At 44.3% G+C, this 20,927-nt stretch overlaps 1 protein-coding gene across 18 annotated transcripts in view; it reads right to left on the reverse strand.

Moving 5' to 3' along the window:
* Positions 1-20,729, reverse strand: part of rims1a (regulating synaptic membrane exocytosis 1a) — a 56,665-nt gene extending 35,936 nt beyond the window's left edge. For 4 of the 18 annotated variants that reach the window (XM_081724872.1, XM_081724876.1, XM_081724877.1 and 1 more), the window contains exons 1-3: positions 19,991-20,716; positions 17,520-17,594; positions 2,620-2,833 (exon numbers count right to left, since the gene is read on the reverse strand). In XM_081724872.1, the coding sequence (XP_081580998.1) occupies positions 2,620-2,833; positions 17,520-17,594; positions 19,991-20,157 (456 nt within the window). In that variant the 5' untranslated portion in view covers positions 20,158-20,716. Of the gene's footprint in view, positions 1-2,619; positions 2,834-3,770; positions 3,894-17,519; positions 17,595-19,990 lie in introns of those variants that run through there. The other 14 variants (XM_081724873.1, XM_081724875.1, XM_081724871.1 and 11 more) reach the window with 10 other exon arrangements.
* Positions 20,730-20,927: the final 198 nt, after the last annotated feature.

A 20,927-nucleotide genomic window follows, 5' to 3' on the forward strand; every position in this document is an offset into this window, starting at 1 on the left:
GGAAAGAAATCAGACTTTGAAAAAAACAACGCAGAAACAGAAATGCTTGTGCACAGAGTCAAACCGATATTACCAAGAGGCCTGATAATCACTGGGATAATGAGTGCAGGACTGCGTTTACAGGATTTTATCCGCTGCAGTGAAGTGCACAGCAGAGTTCTGATTAACTAACGCAGTTTCCCATGAGGGAGCATGGTGCACACATACTACAGACCTTATGGCACTGTTTGGTACGAGACCAAGCAGGCCAGAATCAGACCATCTCCCTCCGCAATGGGGCAAGTGTAGAGTAATACTGTCTGTAGTTGGGAATTATAGCATTGTTTTAGCTCATGCGTATGTAATAATTCAGTAGACTAGGTGAGCAGATTGTCTAGTAGGGCAGCAGAACTTCTGAGGTCAGCGGCAAATTGACCTGTGTGCAAACTCAAGAGCAAAGTGGCTAGAAGCGGTAGCCCATAGTAGCTCTCGCGCTTTGGATCTAATCTACGGAGCTTTCCTCAAGGGCCTTAATGAAGCGCTCATGCGTCCCGGTCCCTCCACGCTGGGGCCAGCGCGCCTCATGCCGACTCTCAGTGTGAGACCAGAGAGTGTAGCAGGCATGGAGCTGGAACACTGCTGCCTAATAAACACCACACGGGGACTTTGCACTCCCTACAGTGGGTGCACGTCAAACAGTACGGGCACTGGCCCAGTGCAATTACAGCTAGTTAATGAGTAAACTAATGAACGTCTGAATTGAGTGTATTTCTCTGAAGTACATACTTGGGGAGAACAACGATAATGAGGAAGAGGTAAGAAGGGAAAGCAGATCAAAAAGCATCACTTACTCAAGCAATAAACATTTATGCAAAATCTACAGCAGAAAATAATCTTGGCAAACAACAAAGCATATTTTTCTACTACCTAAACCATAAAGCAAGAAAAACTTGTTTTGAACTCTATGAATATAATTCAAACAACTAAAAACTAAGGATCCCATTAAAGACTCTGCTATGAATCATCTTCTAAGTTACCCATCTCCGTGGGAGTGCTCAGCAGATCTATATTTGCCGGTATATTGCCACCCACAGGGCATTGCAAGAAGGTGCAGTTTTGCAACTGAGGATTTTACAATGAGATTTACAATGAATAATTCCCAGTGAAGATAAAAGACTGGTCATGGGTCAATAAAAATGAGAATATTAGATTCGGCTTAGTAAATCTCATTTAATATCCTCTGAGACAGAGACCAAAGTATGTACACACACTGAAATGCAAATAACTTTACAAAACAGTACACAGCTGTACTCTCTTTACAAAGCAGTACACAACAGTATTCTCACATTGTATTGTATCACATTGTATCTCTTTCCCACTTATTTATACACACGTGCACTCACTCACAACCAAATATGTGATTTTTGCAGCTGCTATGCCCAGTGTCTTAAGTGTCTGTTTGCGTCTGCTAGCTGCAGGCCTACTCGTCCATTGCAACCCACAGCAATAGAAGCATTAAGTGTGTTTCACTGCTGTTAGCTATGGTTTCCTACTATACAGTCCATCAAACTGAGTAGGTGTAGCTCTCTATGTTTAACCTTCAGGCATTCACTGACTCCATTATCAAACCAGCCACTCTCATTAATAGCACATGCCAGGGGGCTGAGAGGAGTGTTGCGTGCTCATTTCAGCGACGCTAACCTCTAGGCAGCTCCCATCCATAGGCAGCACGCATCCTCTCATCCCACATCACATTAGGGGCTCCTGATTTTACATCGCATTATAGTCAAGGGCAGCTGCACACATTGTCTCCGCCATGTCTCATGCTCCAAGTTAACTGCTCATCTAACTACACCACTCTCAGCTAACTTTTTTCTCTACAATACCATTCATGTTCCAACACTACTGCTTACATGAAACAAAAAAGACCAGACTCAAACCCTTTTTCTTGGGGTCCAGGTGTGATCCATGACTTCCCTCCCACCCCAGCTATCTTAAATGTATATCCCCCATTGGTGCGCTAATCCCCAGTTCAAAGCTGTCTCATTCTGTCGACTTCCAACACTGGACTTGTTATGAGAGTGTGCTAATTAGTGCTCTGGAGTTAGGGGCAGTGACTGGGAAATAGGGGGTCGTAGCAGCTAAATATCACACACTGGGAGGGCACAGGCATTTCTGGGGCCTCCGTGCGAGCAGCACCGCTTCCCCCTGTGGAGGCCATGCGGCAGTCCGGGCCTCCTGGCGAGGGTGTGCGGCAGCCCCCCGCTGACCAGGGCAGCCATTTCCCCTGACTAATGCCTAATTAACCTTTCCAGTTGGCTTCTGCTACTTGCCTCTCCTGTGCTTAAATGTCCTCGCATCAGTAGGTCAGACACAGGTAGCAGCACGGGTGGATAAACAGGTGTAAGTGGAAACAAGCAAATGAGGAGAGCAAAGACGTGCACTTAAAAGACCGGAAAGTATGACAGATGTGCAATATGGGAATTAGACAGGTTGAGCGGCGATGCAGGGGTCCAAACACTGAGCTGGTAAAAAGAGGAAACAAAATGAAGGCAAATTAAAGGAGAACCGTGTTTGTGCTGCACGAGCACCCTGGATCCTGAGGGCGCAAAATGAAGTTGGTGTGCAGGGCGCACGCACGTTGTTGGAGCGCAGAGCCACTCGTCCTCCGCAGCGGGCGCAGAACTTGGTCTGGCAGTAGGAGCAGAGGTTCCCGCAGCCATCGGCGAACTTGGTCTTGTGGCATATGCCACAGGTGGGAGCGTCGTCCTTGTGTTGGCCCTGCTGCCTCTGCTGAGGCTCCTGTGCTACCCGCCGCACCTGCTCCTTACAGCTGACAAGCTGATGGTGCATACTGAGGAGAGGAGGAGGGGAGAAGAGGAGAGGAGAGGAGAGGAGAGGAGAGGAGAAACAGACAAATAGGAAACAAAAATGAGAAAAGACTAGAAAAGACAACGCTAGGAAATTCTATGTTATTGATGATCATTTTTATAAACTTACTTCACCAAATTAAGTCGGTCTGAACAAATTGCTTACTGTGTTGTTCAGGAGACTTGGACAGATTCTGGGAATGATTAAAAGAATTAGTTGTCCAGCACTGCTACACCAGTACTGACGGACCAGTACTGGCCGATACTACAGTACCCAGTGAGAGGTCAGTAGAATGTGGTGGCTCCAATGGACAACTAATAGCTCCAATTGTTCCTCAAAGAGGCAGACAGCGGATTACCTCTCCCACCATGTCATGCACTGCCCTCCCCAACTCTCTCCCTCTCACACTGAAAAGCCCAGTGCTCACATACTGTATGCTACACAAACCAAAACTCTCTCCCTCTCACACTGAAAAGCCCAGTGCTCACATACTGTATGCTACACAAACCAAAACTCTCTCCCTCTCACACTGAAAAGCCCAGTACTCACATACTTACTGTACGCTACACAAACCAAACCTCTTCCTCTCACACTGAAAAGCCCAGTGCTTACACACTGTACGCTACACAAACCAAAAGTCAAACCTTTAAAACTGTCACACTTCACTCCTTTTGCTCTGATGACCAAGTTACACACTAGGGTCACAGGAATTTTACACAATCCTAACTTTCATACGAAACTGTTTCTGTCATTCAAACCAAATGTTTAAACCTAAAAAATAAATAATAAATCACTTTACCTAGCAAAATATTTACAAATAGAACTATTATTAATTGGTGGTCTATTCAATACTAATAAATATAGTCAACCAATCCCCCATGTCTATCAACAACGCTCTCATCAAATTGAGATTTACTTACTCTGAGGATGCCTTCATCTCTGATTCCTCTGCCATATTTGAATACACTACATTTACCCATCCATAAATTTAATAAAGAGAATACAGTATCCACAGCATGTGATGAATGTTTTCCAAGTTCTGCAGCATTGTCCAAGAGAGAGAGAGAGAGAGAGAGAGAGAGAGAGAGAGAGAGAGAGAGAGAGAGAGAGTCCTCCCTGTCCCATACCCCAGCTCCCCTAGTGCAGCTCACTCCTCCTACTGTTCTTCCTCTCTCTACTATGGCCCTCAGTCAGTGCTGCCTGCAAGTCAAAGGTCAAAAAAAGGGCACCTAACTCTTTTTGAGCTGATTCACTCGCTATCACATGACACCCTGGTGCTGTAAGATCAATAACCACACCGATCTTCAGGTGCACAAAGTTTACAGTGAGATATTAGGACTGCAACAGGACTGAATTAGAATGAGTGAGATTTCCTATACAGTAAAATATTCTATGTAACACTCAAAGTTCTTGACCAATTTACACTGCTAGAATAATTAATAAAAATGCGAACTAGCTGCTAGAAATTGACACTGTTAAAGCTTTTTTATAAACCAAAGGAAAAAGTGAACCCAAAGAAGAATGAGAGAAGCACTGAGCAACTGTGCAAGGACACATAAAAGCCATCGGCACTTTCTGTAGGAAAGGATGTTCAGGAAGGAACTCTAGACACACCAGGGTTAAGACAGCACATAAAACACTGGCTTTCATAAATGGATCACAAGGTTACACAACAGTGAACTATTGTTTTACATTACCAGTACAAACCTCCTTTTGCCCATTACACAATTCCTCTTTATACTATTCTTCCTCTCTTCCACTATTCATTCTTTCTCTCCCTCGCCCTCTGCCCCGTTCATTCTCTTTCTCACTTTCCCTCTCTCTCACTCACTGTGTTTTAACCAAGAGTAAAAATAAACCTTTTGTGAAATGCAAATCAGGCACGTCTGCAAGACGCAGCAAGCAGTTAACACAGCAGCGCTGCGTTAGCCTAGGACTTGGCGTAATTAAGGTATGCAGAAGGCCTAATTAGCGTGGTGAAGTGTGGGAATGTGGAGAAGAGTCGGTCTGGAGACGGACGAGACGGAGCAAGCTTACGTAGCAGCACTCACCCCCGCTCGACGACAGCTGGTCGCCGCAGCGACAGGCGGAGGGACATCGCCTACCTGTCCGTCTCGCAGCGGAGGAAAGCGTGTCCGCGCTCGCGCTGCTGTCAGCATGCGGTCACGCTAGCGCGAACACTAGCGCGGACGCAGGAAGAGCAGGATCCATAACTCGTGTTCCATATATGCAGTGATCTCAGAGGAGAAGGCTTTGGTGAGGCCCATACGCAAGCCCATACATCTTCTCTCTCTGTTCCCAGCAGAGGTGTAAATTCACTCTGGCTGCACCATGCTGTCCCCAGAGAACAGGGCAGGCTGGAGCCGGGGAAGGAGCCTCTGAGAGCTATTCTGCGTGAATTCAGCATGATTCATGTCATGATTCAACATGATCCACATGCTGGGAAAAACAGTAATGCGACACCTGCACTTCTTTGCAAGTTATGTTGGGCCATTACTGTACATCATCAGCCCTTTTTAACATAGCTGGACCCACCACACAAAACCTCTTCCTACTGAGTGATTTCCATTTTACTCCATGCTGTGCCAGAGTACCAAACAAATGATTAATAATCAATCACTCTTGCCCTGTTTCCAGGAGACTGACTTACATAAGTGAGTGGTCCTTTGGGGTAAATATGTTATCTGCTCAGAGGAAGCAACAAGTCTGAACCTCAGCAAGTCTAGCTTCATCCCAAACAGGATCAGAGTGATCACACAATCTTCATGCAGTTAGTCCAGCACAGGTGTCTTTCACGTAGAGACAGCACATGTTGTTGAGTCTCATAAACATCGTACTCCTCATGATGATTCTTTAGTCACTGTAAATTCACAGACAATTTAGACTTGGAAGATGTACTCCTTTAAACCCCATTAAAAAAAATGAGTTTTTGCTTCCTAAATCTACCCAGAGGAAGCATGAAATACAGAGAGACTGGAAAGGTGAGGCATGCCTCTCACGGGGGCTAAATTGCTTGACTTACCAACTACTTGGAAATCGATGTTTGTAAATTCATCAAATAACCATGTGAAAAGTGTCAAGTGCTCAGAAAAAAAAAAAAAAAAAAAAACAACTTCCTGGCAATTTAGAAATTAAGCTTCCCTCAAGGAGAGGTAGCCAAACAAATGATTGATCTCTAAAGGTGGAACTCTTACAATAAGACTTGAATGCGTTTTCCTTTTTTAAATTTTGTTTTGCTACTTGCCAAATTGAAAAGCTTTTCATGCTGCCAAACTAGAACTGCTTCCCTCAGGGTCATTAAGCAGAGGTTGAAATTGAGCAGAAGGAAGGGGAACAAAGATGCCTCAAACACACCCCGAGTCTGCCGGCAGTGACCTCGCAAGCACTGCTGTTCCTCCGCCAGAAACAGACATGAGAAAAAACAGATTCCTTCAAAACACTACTGTGTAATATAGGGATAGCGCTCACATCTCATATTTTCAGCGCAAGGGACATCTATTGTTAAAACTAAAGCTAAAGAGCCGAACATTCATAGCACTGCCCCCCCCCCACTAGCTCTGCAGTCCAGTCATGAGCCAGTTAAACCAGACATCAAGTTCAAGTTTAAGTTCAAGTTTGGTTTATTTGTCACATACATAGTCATACACAGTATAACTCGTAGTGAAATGGTTGAGAGTGCTCTGTCCAAACTGAGGAAAAGAAAACAGGGGTGCATAGAGGAATATATATTCTATATATGTACAAAAATATATTAACAATGTATGTACATTATATGTATATTACGTTTATATACACAGTGTACAATGTATATGGTTGTGTATATATGTATGTACATACATGTGTATATATGTATGTATCAGTATATGTTCCCAAAGAACATCAATTCCCAAAACGTATCTATGGTTTGTAAAGAACCAGACTGACAGCAGGTAAGAGAACCACCTCCCCCGGCGCAACCTTCCCTCGGTTCTCTATTGCTGTTTCAGTGCCCTACCTGGTACCCGTGGTACCCTCACCGCCCATACCAGGGCATGTATGGCTTGGTATCCTGTGGTGCCCTATGCCAGTGTGTTATTTCTGCTCCCTCTGACCATGCTGCCATGAATGCGTGTGAGTGGACGCACTGTGGGCCTCCGTATGGCACACGGCTCGACCGGCATGGTTGTGGCTCCTGCGCTCCGGATCTCCCCCACTGTGGGGAACATTCATAGCACTGCCCCCCCACTAGCTCTGCAGTCCAGCCATGAGCCAGTGTTAAACGTATATCCATCAATCTGTTTCTGGATAATAGGAAGGGGATAATGCTTGATTTGCTTCATTTCTGCTCTTCTGCGTCTGTGTTCCTACCACAGGTGTCTTATTGAAAGGTCTTTGATACTATCTCTTCCTTTGTCTCGGTCTATGTCTCTCCCTCAGTCTCTATCTATCTGTCTATCTTTTGCCTTCTCTCTCTGGCACACAATACATTCTTTCAACAATTATGCTAATCTTCCTGGATCTGTCACTGTCTTATACTGTTTCATTTTCCTTTCATTTCTTCTCAGTTTATAAAAAGCCAGGCTTATACAGAATTACATCCAATCGTCTGTATTGGATGTGTAACTAATGTGCACAGCTCCATTTGGTGGGTTGCTGCAGATGTTATGGCTCACTTTTCCTCTACATCCCTCACTCTCTCAAATGAAACAAGTGGGCAATGTAGGAGTAAACAGTGACTCTTCAAATACAGTTACAACATACTGTACAGTTCCACACCACATACAGTCTAGTAATATAGGGTATTGCTAGTCATGTTAGCCAGCATAAGAGCAGACCAAGCAAAACAATATCTACTGAATGAAGAACATATTTATAGTGGAATGTAGTGTGAAGATAACTCTTCCACATCAAAGACTAGCCATGCCTTTTAAGGATAGCAGAATATAGCAGGCTCCATCACATCACCACAGAAAATATGAGACAATATAGAGTGCTGGGGAGGTCATGGAGTCAGCATGGAGTCCAGAGAAAGCGGAATACGTGTGTCACATGACGAGGCACCTTCCCAAAGGACAGGTAGGTAGGTAGGAATGAGTGTGCAGCAATGCCCTCATTACGCCAAACTAGAGGAGTCATGTGGAGTCAGGGGACTACTGCCACTTCCTCCCTTAAAGCTACAGTCGCATCGTCCAACATATACCTCCACCCGGCGCGCCTCGGCAGCTAGCTGACGGGAACGTTCTCTGTTCAGTGCCTCTTTCTCTCGCAGTCTGTCATTTGTTCGTGCCTCGGCCTGTCTTACGCAGGCCGAGCGGTGTAACTTGGCTCGATGACGAAAAACGTCCCTTGACTGATTTGAGGCTGAAGGAGATGTTGACATTACGGAAACGACAGCACGACCCAGTTCTCTTGTCCCGTACATGCCACACCAGCCTGCAGTGGAACCGGCCTGCATGTCGCTCAGTTATTAAAGTAACTTGTGGTAAAGCACGCCGCAGAGGTTAGACATGAAAGATGGTTGGTGTGGTTTTGCATTGACAAGCAAAGCTTGCCAAAGCTAAAAAAAAAAAAAAAAAAAAAGATACAGAGAAAGATTTTATACTTGATTTTTCTGTCTCCAAGTGGTTGGACTGGATGACTATTTCTATGGAGCATTTCTATGTAACACAATATTCCTGATCTCTGCTCTTATTAGGGTTTGTTTAGTTACAACCTCATAGGTGTAGTCCTTAAACTGGAGTACTCAGGATTTTATGTTGTCTTCTATTGTTGTTCGCAACACAAAGTAAATGTCACCACAGAATGATCTGGTATAAAAGGTCTACAATAATCTCCATTTATTACATTTATTACAGTCTTTTAAGGTTGATCTTTTCAGCCTGATGTAATAAATACGTGTTTCTACTCCTGTCAGATAGTGGAGAAAATTAAAAAAAATTAAACATTTTAAAAAGTCCAATCTGCTATTCTAAACACACACAAAATGTGAATTTCAAGAACATACTGCATATTATCTTATGGATGAATGAATATGCTTGGGTAGAAACACAACAAAGTATATTGGAAGCATATAAAACACAGCAAAAAGAGCAGTAATTAGGCACTACGTTTGGGATCCTCTGCAGCCCTGTTGTTCTCTAAGAAAAACGGCCAAACATCCGGCAGTGCTTTAGACGCAACTACAGCGGATCTGTGGATGAGTGCTGTAGCATGGCATCACGACAATAACATTTCCCAGAAACCCCTGGTGACGGCAGCAACTCTGGGCCGATTAGACAGTGGCCCTTTAATAATGGATGGAGCTGGGCTTTAAACCAGAGAGAGAGAGAGAGAGAGAGAGAGATGAAGGATGAAGTAGTATTAGCCTAAATGTTGGAGGTTTTGTCTTATCCAGCCACTGATATCATCATCAAGAATGAGAGAGTAAATACAACAGAAGGAACAAGAGAAAGTGATGATGAAAAAACAAACCATGTAATGAGTCTGAAGAAGCCAAGGTGAGAGTGATGGGCGACGCGTGTTTAAAGAGACACCCCATGGAATGACCACTGCGCTCTTACTTTTCCCTTTAAATAATGTTATTGACACTCACTCGTCACTTTGGCCAGCCAGAGCTTCAGTTAATCAACTCCATAAAAACCTAAAACCTGTCTGCATTCCCACTGCCCGGCACAAGAAGCATGATGCGTTCATTAGGGAGACGATCTGTGTCTATTTTTACACATGAATTACCCTTTTACAAACAGAGAGGGTGGGTGAGGGAGTGAGTGAGGGAGGGATGGAAGGAGAGAGAGACGAGTGGAAAGAGACAGATGGAGCATGTGAGCAGTTGCGGTAGCAGCGGAGCTACAGTAGAAGGGTGCTGGGCTCCCCAGACAAGGCTGCCCATATGGCCTGGCAGAGTGTCTACAGACGATCACAAACTGTCACAGCCCAGCCGAGGCCCACACTCTACTACCAAGCATGGCTGTGCACACGTATATGAACCATGCCATACAGCACACCATAAGGTCCATCCATGGAGACAGCAAACACAAGCCAGTATATGTTATACATAAAAAGCCAACAGCAAAGCACTTTTTTACCAAACAGCGAGATAGCTCAAAGGCAAATGTCCCACTGCACTGCCAACTGAACCTGCTGACCAAAAATATCCCATATACAGAACCTTAACAGTCCATGCATGTTCCCCATGTCAGAAATGAGCATACGTGTGTATTTTATGAATGGATATTACAGTACAAAATCTACATAATCATACATATTACTTTAAGAACTGAGTAATCACATAGTAGCTTGGAATTCCATGTAACTACGCTGCCAAGATCGTGTAGTGGAATTTCTGGAATGCAGAGCACAGCTTAAATTTAATTGAAAAGATGCAGTGAGGCAGAATTTACTGCCGTCTACCTCTGAGTATATCGCCATCACATTCAGTCCACATTTCACTAGATGTCACAGAGAAACTCAAAATGACAGGAACTTGTTGAGACTAATAGCTAATGCTGCCAATTAAATCTTTACTGTAATGTACTGGGCCACTCACACTGTGGGATGCAATCCTACGGCAGGATGCATCATTTTCTGCCAAACAACCTGAAACCAAGCCCAAGCACCATTTCACTGTGAAGAGTAAAGCATCCCTACAGAGCCTGATAGAGACCAGAGCAGAGCAGCAGTGCCCTACAGAGGCAGAGGGAGACCAGCAGAGCCAAGCCCTATCTCCCGTCTCACTCTTCCTGCTGTTCTGTGCACCCCGATCAGAGCGAGAGTGAGACCGGCGGACTCTGAACAAGAGAAGCCTAAACCCATCCAGGCAGCTCTATAAATACCCGGCGAGAAAGCAGCATCGTAGGAGGAGAGCACACAGAGCCGATCAACTCAGCTCTGCCGGGCTGGGCAGCTGCGAATGGTCCGGGGAGGTTAGGTGTTCAGATCATTCTTGAGACCACATGCACCCATGATACAGGAAAATGTAGAATTGGTGGAAACATTTGGCTTGTCAGCATTATAACCGGGGTTTTTTTGCTCTTACAAAAGTGCAGGTTTTATTTGCAAAACAAAAAGAGATAAAATAATGAATTGTGGTTACTGAGGTTAGGTGCAGTACTGCATTTATATAGAGTAATGCAAAAGTCAATTGAAGTAGTCCACAGATATAGTAATAAAAGACAATAGAAGCTGTGTGTGTGTGTGTATCTTGCTTGTGTTCTACACTCTTTATGCTGTTATGTAGTTCTCTATTAGCAATTAGCTATTAGCTTTGCAGCTCATGGTTCCTGTGGTTGCCCAATTAACTTTATTTTAATGCCAATTATTTGTTTGTTTGCTTCCGCCCTGCATCCCTGCATTAACAATCAAAGCACTGATGCTTTTTCAAAACTAAGCTGCCCTTTTTAACTTCCATATATTCATTCAAATATGGAAACACAGAAATGCCAACTTCCATCATATGCAAATCTTCTAAAGCAATAAGTTACCCCAAACAATAATAATAAATAAAGGAGAAAAAATAGTATGGTGCATAAGGAATAAAAAGCATAAGGCATAAAAAACAGTTTATAACACATGGGTTTGGGTAGTTATCTGGGCACTGGATACCATGGTTACAGTCCTTAAGCAGACTGTGCTTCCCATCTCCTCCTACCAGTGTCTGGTTGTCAACCAAGCCTTCCCAGGAGTCTGTGCTCTCACCCATAGGAGCAGGGAGGGGAGATCACAGAGAGGGAGAGGTGCACACAGAGCTGGCTGGGAGAGGCTGTAGGCCTCCATGCTGACATTTCCCCCTGCTTATGCAGAGAGAGGAGAGAACAGGCATTTCTTTTCCAATGTCGGGACAATATGACCCTTGAAACTGAGACATTTCCAAAAGGAAACTCCTTATCAGCTGCTTTTGGTTGTCTTGTCCTCCAATAGAACTGTCTAGAACGATCTAGAATGTCCATATAATCGGTGACCAAGTGCAGCAGCAGTACAGTAGGAGTGTGCAAGAGAGAGAAACTACAGCAGGCTGCTTGGGCCAAGTCTTCCCAGAGTCTTCCCAGAGCCTTCCCAGAGTCTTCCCAGAGTATTCCCAGAGCCTTCCCTCAATCTGCCCTGAGTTTTGCCATGAGTCTTTCCTGAGTCTTCCTTCACAAAGGAAAGGCCTGGGAAGCTGGAGCAGAATACCTGATCACTAAACAGTCACAGGCTCTGATAGCACCTCGACATGTGCTTGACATTCCCTCCTTGTCTTACTACCCCCCCCAATATCCCTTTTTACTCCATTCTGTGTTTCTGTGATTATCTCTTCTATCCCTTCCTCAGCTGTTTCAGGATCATCAGTTTTCTTCTGCCCCCGCCTGTCCATTCCAACAGACTAGACGACAGTGTCGGTCCCATTACATTCATGCTAGTCATCACATTACAAACGTGAGTGTTTATGTGTGCGTCACCCACTCCTAAAAAAGTAAAATAAAATAAAATAAAATGAGCTGATATGGACGACAGAGCCTTAGTCACATATGTGTGGTGTAATCCGTATTTGACAAGTTCATGGTCTTGAAAGGGAAGCAGGATGTGGGAGGCAGGGCTAAAACACAGAGATCATTTTTTGTAAATGGAAATAATTGCCCATTAGCATTGCTCTGGGCAGCAGGAACACTCACTCTCTAGCTTCAACTTCAGCATCCTACTGGAAGAGAAGTTGGCATATAAGTAGGCTGCTGTTAACCACACACAGGTGCAACCAATTTAATTACCCACTGATTCACCCAGGCTCACCCAGGCCATCTCTCCACCCTTGGCCACACCCCCTCAGCTACTCCATGTCTCGTATATCTTCTCTTAGCCTGTTACAGCGTCTGATGAACTGGAGGGTGTGGAACGCAGTTATGCATAAACACTCTCCAACATCAAAACAACTATCTCCTCTTTGAGGAGAGGAGACTTGATTTGACAATGGATTTCATGACACCATGCGTGAAGCTTAAAAGTGAATGAAGGCAGGGATTGTGAGTTATAGGACAGGAGCGGACCCTCATCAATACTTCAGCAGCACTGTCTGCCTGTAAACCACTACTCATCTGACACAATGCTCTGCCTCAGTGAAGGATCTTCCCTCAGATGGAAAGGACTCATGGGAACAAGGGAAATACCCAAAAGAAAAATGAAGAAGGATGCACATCTATCTTGAGGGACACACTGGGGCCCAGCGGCTCGGACATGCTGTAAACGTGTGTTTATCGCACTTAGCACAGTAAAAAATGTCCATAAATAGATCTGACTGCTCTGAGGCCTCTTCATCTCTCTAACACACATAAGGCCTCACTAAACTCACCTTCCTGTACAATCAATGTCTACTGAGCCTGCAGCAAAAGGGTGCTTGGCTGCTTGCACAGCACCATGCTATATATCAGAACCATTCACTGTCACTGTCACAAATGCACAGCACTGTATCTGTTATTTTTGTACTTGTACTTGACTACACACACACACATGTGCACACACACACACACACACACACATTTAACTGTTTGGCTTAACTATGATAGCCCCCATCCAGATCACACTGTTTACCTTTGGCAATAATGAGGACAAACATTGAGAGAGCAGCTTCAGAAAGCTTCCTCTAATTACAAAATCATCAGCACCAAATGAGCGTAGAGCCCAGAATATATACAGTTCTGAGCCAGCTCAGGAGTCATAGGAATATGCAGGTAAAGGAACGCTCTACTGAAGGAAAACAAGAGACAACCCAGACTAAGTGCCTCTCTCTTTCTCTCTCTTTCTCTCTCTCCGTCTCTCTGGGGGAAAGGCGGGTGTGTTTAACAGCAGGTGCTGCCGCCACACCTCACTGGCTGACTGTATGACTGACAGTAGGTCTGGCTAATTTATACCATGCAACTCACAGAAGGAAAAGAAAAATCACAACAATATCAAACCGGTGGGTTTGTCTAATGTGTGGCTAAAGTTTAACATACCTGTCCTTGCCTAATGTTTAGTATGTTTAGCCTAATAATTATTATACTAGCCTGTATATTATCCTTCCCATAGTGAACATTAGGACATAACAGAATAAAGCGAAGCCCTTAGCATCAGGTTAGCCCTAACCACTTGTCCCCACTCTGCTCAGCTCACAACCTAACAGTCATGACTGTACCCCAGCTGCACATTTCCCTCCCTCACAGCAGACCGTACTAGCGAAAGCATTACCCAGCAGTGCTACTGGAAGTCAAATGCAAAACAGAGCCACTGATTGAGAGTCAAGTACATCATGCACCAAACCTGACTGCATCCATGTCACAAATGTTCACCCCATGGGTAGACGTTGTTCGGAAATATTGTTATTCCAATGATTCCCTATTTCTATTGCTACAACCTAACCACAACCTAACTGAGAGCATGCATTTAAAAAAAAGAAGCTTGTTACAACCATGCTGCTCTTTTCTGTAGCTGCAGCTGGAGGCGTGTGACGGCCTTGCTGCACCCAGTGGGCCAGCGCAAGCCACCCGCAGCATACGGTGCCCGCCACCGGCACAGGGAGAACAGAGCTCAGCAGCAGAGCAGCGGGGTGGCAGGTCCTGGCCCTGTGTGACCCCACGGCCCAGGCCCTGGGCAACTCCTGCTGGCCACCATGTGCGCAGTGTGCACGGCGCATTCTCCAGCAGCAGCATAGTGACAGGCGCCAGCTGTGAGTTCCTCTTTCCTGTGCTTCTGTTTCAAAAGCTTTAAGCCTGAGCACTACAATTTGCAATTACATCATCTTCTATAAGCTATGTGCACATATTAGTTTGCAGTTGGGCCTGGGCCATCAGGTCATACTGCATCACCAGGATATTGCTGTGTGCATTTAAGGCAGAACTAATATTTTTACAATATAAAAAGAAGCAAAAAATATATATAGACATTCTTAAATGAATGAGTTAAGAAACTGGGTGTGCATGATTGGGTGGTTTGTGCGTGAGTGCTACAACAGCTAACCAACTGAAAGAACAGATGGACTCCCACCCTTCTTGCTGTGAAAAAAAGCAGGATTTACACACAAACATTCACACACACACAGACACACGCGCGCGCGTGCACACTTACACACACACACACACACACACACACACACACACACACACACACACACACACACACACACAAAGCAGCATACAACTGTAAATAGGAGTTGGCAGGTTTATGCATTCATACACTCTGTAAACACATTTTAGCTGTGGCTGTTTAAGACACTTATTATCAGTAAGTGGTGTGCAATAAGTATTCAAAGAAAGAGAGGTAAGGCTATGTTGTGCTAGCATGCTAACGCTAGCATGTTCAGCAGTGCCCCAACGCATCTGAGCAATCAGCTACAGAATTACACTGGTTTAGTTAAAAGAGCCTTGTAGACTTGTCAGCTTATCTACTGATGAAAGGCTAAAAGCATAAAACATCTGCAACTTGTACTGGCAGTATTAGTAGTGTAGTTGTTGCCCAGTATATTTTGAATTACTCAGCCTCTCTGCGTTCGTGTGATGTCACTACAAAAATGTCTCGCCAGCAAATAATTCCTATTCACTATAAAACACTGCATTAAAAATAGAAAAATTGCATCTGTTCAGTTCCCAGTCTCTATGTCGTTTTATTTATTACACAATATTGTCCACAGTTTCTCCTATTTGCCGTCACATCTTTTAACAAACACAGGCAACATAGAAAGACATAGAAAACATCTCTGCATCGCATGTCAGCTGTTTTACAAAAGCCACTTCGAAGGCCCTTTATTTCATTTTCTAAACTGAAGTCCGGCACTGATGTTGGTGTTGGGGCTGACCTGCATCACGCGGCGTAAGATGACTTTTTGTCCACCCTAGTCAGAGGCTTTCAGATGTGGCAATGAGTGCCAGCAGACCGAAGGCCACTCCTGGCCTATACTGAAACCTGATGTGCCTGGTAATGCAGCCCGGCCATCAGTGAGCCAGAGAGAGAGAGAGAGAGAGAGAGAGAGAGAGAGAGAGAGAGAGAGAGAGAGAGAGAGAGACAGACAGAGCACAAGACTGAGAGAGAGAGGATGTGCAGCTGGAGTATTACGAGACTTACTTCAGCACAATGCCAACCTGTGCGCTCACACTCAGTGCACTAGACCCTGCAAGTGGGCGGGTGCAAATGGCTTCAGGAGGCTCATCCTACAGTGGGTGCTAATGTATGGACTGTGGAGCTATTAAAGGTCCCTACTGCATGATGTGCTTGCTCCTTTCTCTATCTCTCTATTCATGTATTCCTTCTTTTTTTAAGGATTTATATCAGTGCTGCTCTTTGGGCCAGCGACACATGCTGGAAGAGGCGTGGGGGTCTGAGACAGAGATTATAACAAGTGTGAGTGTTTGGCATGATCTTCAACAGAAAGGATCTGACTCACCGTGGTTTTAAATACCAAATGGTGGAGTTGCTACACCTACAACAAAAACCCCATGACTGTCAAAATCCAAATTCAGTAAGACTCATAAGATTGAAGCCGGAAAACAGACAGGTGCTCTGTGATGGGTCAGGAGCCACAGATACCAATCGTCTACATCTGTATTGACAGCACTTCTTTGATAATACTGTTGTAAGCTTGGTGATCACGCGTTTATGTGATTACTCAAATTAATGCACACTGAATGAAGAGGTTGGTTTTAACACATGAATGTCATCACGACTAACCACATTCAGGGACACAGTGTGAAGGCAAATGTGCTCCAGCCCACTTGAAGGTCTAATCCTAAATTCCATCAATCTCTTGGCCTTCCCACAACACACATACAGGGAGAGAGATAGCAAAACACAGAGACACACAGAGAGAAACGGGTCTAAGAAGATGTTACATCTTTTTTATCTGCTCTGTGCTGCTGCTCTCTTGCTCCTCTGTGAGCAGAGAACCAGGGCAATGCTGGCACACATAAATATTTTAATGTGGCATAAATATTACTCTCTTGGCCTTCCAAAGCACTGCCATAGGAGCCTGTATTTGTTTTTTGTATTTGCTGGACAAAATAATGTGAAAGTGACAAGGCTGTGATATACAGCACAGTGCCTCTCACCAAACTTAGATCACGCAGGAGACCTCAACCATTAAAATAAAGGGAGAAGGTGGATAAGCACATAAACTGAGTCATTCTGAGTAATAAAGAATATCAAACCAAGACATTAGAAGAATCCTAGCCGACATAAAGCTCACAAACATTGTCAAATTACACCGACCGTTCTGCTCAAAGCACCACAAAAAAAGCCTCATAGCAGCTTGGGGGCACCACCATCAGAGCTTTTGTTCCTTCATGTATAATTCAGTACCTTCAAACTCAACATATATAAAACATATTTATGTACATATTCCAGACACAAACCATACTACAGTAAACTACAAAAAACAAAGCCATATCTCCTGCACTTGGCAAGACAACCGCCAGAGATAAACCATTAACTCTTAAACTGGGTGGTTCTTACAGTGAAAATGAACTGGAAATACTTGAATTAAAAACAGTACAGTTTAGCACAGCAACAAGCACTTTGAGTATATCAGGAATAAATAAGAAAAACAGAGTGACAGAGAACGTTGCTAACAGGTCCCCAGCCATCCCCAGTCATGGGACTAAGGAACATGACCTGCTTTTTCCAAATCCATCAAACACCTCCAGACTGGAAGCTTTATTTAACACCACTAGATAAGGGTGAATGAGAATTGTGCTTACCTGATGTCATTCTGCTGTGGGGGTTTCTTGTTCCCAACAAGATTCACTGTTTTTGCTTGTATTGGCTTCTCCTCTCTGGAAAACAACACATTTAACAGGCAATAACAATAAAAACAGTTCCAAGTATTTCTAATAATGTTCAGAAGTTAGCCCTGAGCATTCTTTGTGTTATTTAGACCAGTGTTACATCCTACTAAATAACACAAGTGTCAAGTGTAAACACATGAAAATAACACCATTGTCCAACCATATATAATGGAAGAGCCCTCCATTTTACTCCGCATTTTTTGGAATAAATAATAATAAAAAAAAAAATACTTTCCATGCACTCATCCACTTCTCAATAAGATTACTACTCTGTACTCAGTAATAGAATACCCAGTAATAGTAAAGTTTAGGTGGTACTCATGAACGTGGCTAAAATGTTGTAACGGGTAATATAGTAGATGTTTGCTGTAAAGTCATTTAACTAACCATAGATTTTTTAGAAAACTGCAGTATGCCTATGTTCTTTGCAGTTTGTGAATAATACCAAAACTGTAAATGTGAAGCTGTGAAATATATTTTTTAGTCAAACATTTCAATCGTTTGTAATCATAAAAGTTACATACATTTTCCTTATAACTTTCCTTATATAAGGCTACGGTTATAACTTAGAGATATATAATAGCTCATTGGAAATGCTAAACTATATACAACATGAATAAGCACAGTCAGATCACGCTAGCCTGATTTTTCATTGTTTTACAGTAATGGCTAACAGTCCCACAATATATGTTTAAGTTACTGCATAATTACGATGCTCTTCAAGTGTCCCGCGGACGAGTAGCAATTCAACAGAGGACAAAGAATTTAGCAGTTTATTTGTTCAAATGTAATTAGGCCTGTAAATGCATACTAACGTCACGTCTGACTAAATGCCCTTATATGGCGATGATAATAAGACGTTCGAGGGTTTTACGTAACTCCGTGAGATATTGCATAGCAATCTAGCCCCAATGTGAACAAAAGCGAACATTATGATTTCATCGTGTTATTGCATTACATTACATTATGTGCAGCTATAGTATGGGTAACAGAAAGTGAACTGACGTATGATCGTATGTCCTAGATGCAGCAAGTTTTGGTGTTTTATGGAATATGGGCATAAATGTTTCATTTTCCAGCTGCGGAAAGCAGAGTTTACTTTAAAATTGCTCTGCATTCACTCATCAGAAGATGAGACACAGTAACACCTGACTTGAACAATAAAATGTAACTCAGCTACAATATTTCTTTCCTATACGCTAAGTCATACGTTTTGATATACTCACTATTTTAAAATTATTTTAAAAACTTTATCTAGCTCAAAATATTTGTTTTTTTAAATCTAGCACTGTTTCTCCTATTTCGTATGCCAGTATAAATACTTCCTACACCGCTATATCAGAGGGACACGTTCACCGAACGGGTTAAAAACAATACGACCGTCATGATGACGAGGCACAGGAATTTTGTCGTGACAAAACAAGGAGACGCGATTGTTTCACACTGTTTCTATTAGAATGTTATAGCTTATTAGATGAATTAAGGCCTTGGCAATAAACTAACAGTTTAAACAATCTTCTCTCGCCTGCTTATTCGTGCCCCCAAACAGCCTAGGAATAGATTTTAAAACACTTGTGTTTGATTATTTAAGTGTTGATTGTCACACATAGCCGTGCCGTATCTATCAGCATCTGAAATTATTTGGACACATGTATTTGTATAAATGTGAATTTAGCGTCGCTAAACAACCTAAAACAAAGTGTTACGTAGTCTTATCTGTTATACTGTATCCGAAACTGTGAGTGATCTTGCTGAGGTGCGGTAATATCAAGTTAGTGGTGTTTGTATTGAGACACCGAATTCTAACAACAAAGTATGATGTTGCATGGAATCAGTTCTCTGACACACCCCTCCCCGCTGTGTTGAGTTACACCTGTAACCGAAGTCACAAAGGCGCTATACTGTCCCCTCTGTTGGTGGTAATCGTTTCGAGCTGCCTAACTATAATCAGAATTTGACATAAATGTGGAGACTCATAAATCTGATGACACGAGAGCAAAAACTACTGTCTACTTCCAATGGAGCCTTTGATTGTGGGACTGGAGATGACGGCACTGGGGTTTCCGTGCCATTTCACATGCATCGGTGGAGAAGACGGGTCACCCGTTTTAAAGGCACTGGGAACGACAGCATGGGACTCTGAACACACGGGGTTCCATAACGGATAACACTGGAAGCCTTCAGAAACGGACAAGAAACATGTTCAGGCGTGTATATATATTCACGCTCGGGCTACGGTACAGCGCAGGTGTAAGCAGACATGTGCCTCTCATCAGGATAACAAACCGATCAACACGCGAAGTGAATCCGACTTCATTCTGGGCACTAAACCACGAAAGCTGCTGAGATCCCCAAACGCCGGTGAACAAATGATCATGTCTTACTTTAACATGGCCTGCTCCTTTGCCTCTTCCTCTCTTTGCCGAACCATCACAGCCATGATAATTTTCCTTTCCTCTTCTGTAAGGTGACTGAGGTCCGGCAGTTCGGGCATTGAGGGCGGCGCTGCGGGTGGGCGAGGGCCGCCGCGGGGCCCCACCGAGGCGGACATATTTTACCCCTCCTTGGCGGCTCGTATTTCTGATATTAAATCCCAGCTATGAAACCCGTCACTCACGACATAGTCCACTGGCTAATCGGAGCGTCTCGCAAGCGTTGCGAACCTTTCATGGTCGCGGGCTCCCACTGTTGTGCTTCTCTTCCTACACGGTGTTTTCTCCTCTCAATCTGCCCCCCCCCCCCCACCCCCCTGCCCGCCCGCCCGCCTCTCCCCTCTCCCCTCTCCCCTCCAGTTGCAGTTACTGGCAGCCCATGCTTGTTCCGGAGGATGCTATACGATGTAAAAGTCTTGCCTCACTTCTCCACCGAGAGACGGGCTTTTCGTGTACTACGGGCAAGGCGTAATCCGCGCAGCTCTCAGCGCTTTCGGAGCCGCCGCCGCTGCTGACGCTGCCGCTGTCAGGGAGATGGAATAGTCAATGGGGACCGCAGCCCCTCCAGCGCGCGCATCCTCCGAACGGACGCGCGCGCACTCATTTGAGAATGGGGCTGAGCATACGCGCGCGCGAGAGCTCTCCGACATCACCGCCACCCCTCAACCCCCCTACCCCCCAATCATAGCGTGCTAGTGACGCCTCTCTCTCTCTCTCTCTCTCTCTCTCTCTCTCTCTCTCTCTCTCTCTCTCTCTCTCTCTCTCTCGCTCTCTGTCGCTCTCTCTCTCTCGCTCTCTCATCCGCCATCCTCCGCTACCTTTTTACTTCAAGCCTCGGGTCTCGTGCACGTGAGCGGCAGCGTGCTATAAGTCGATGCAGCCATCGAAC

Source organism: Electrophorus electricus, chromosome 12 (genome assembly GCF_041902795.1).
Source record: "Electrophorus electricus isolate QZ-2024a chromosome 12, ASM4190279v1, whole genome shotgun sequence".
Lineage (NCBI taxonomy): Eukaryota > Metazoa > Chordata > Actinopteri > Gymnotiformes > Gymnotidae > Electrophorus > Electrophorus electricus.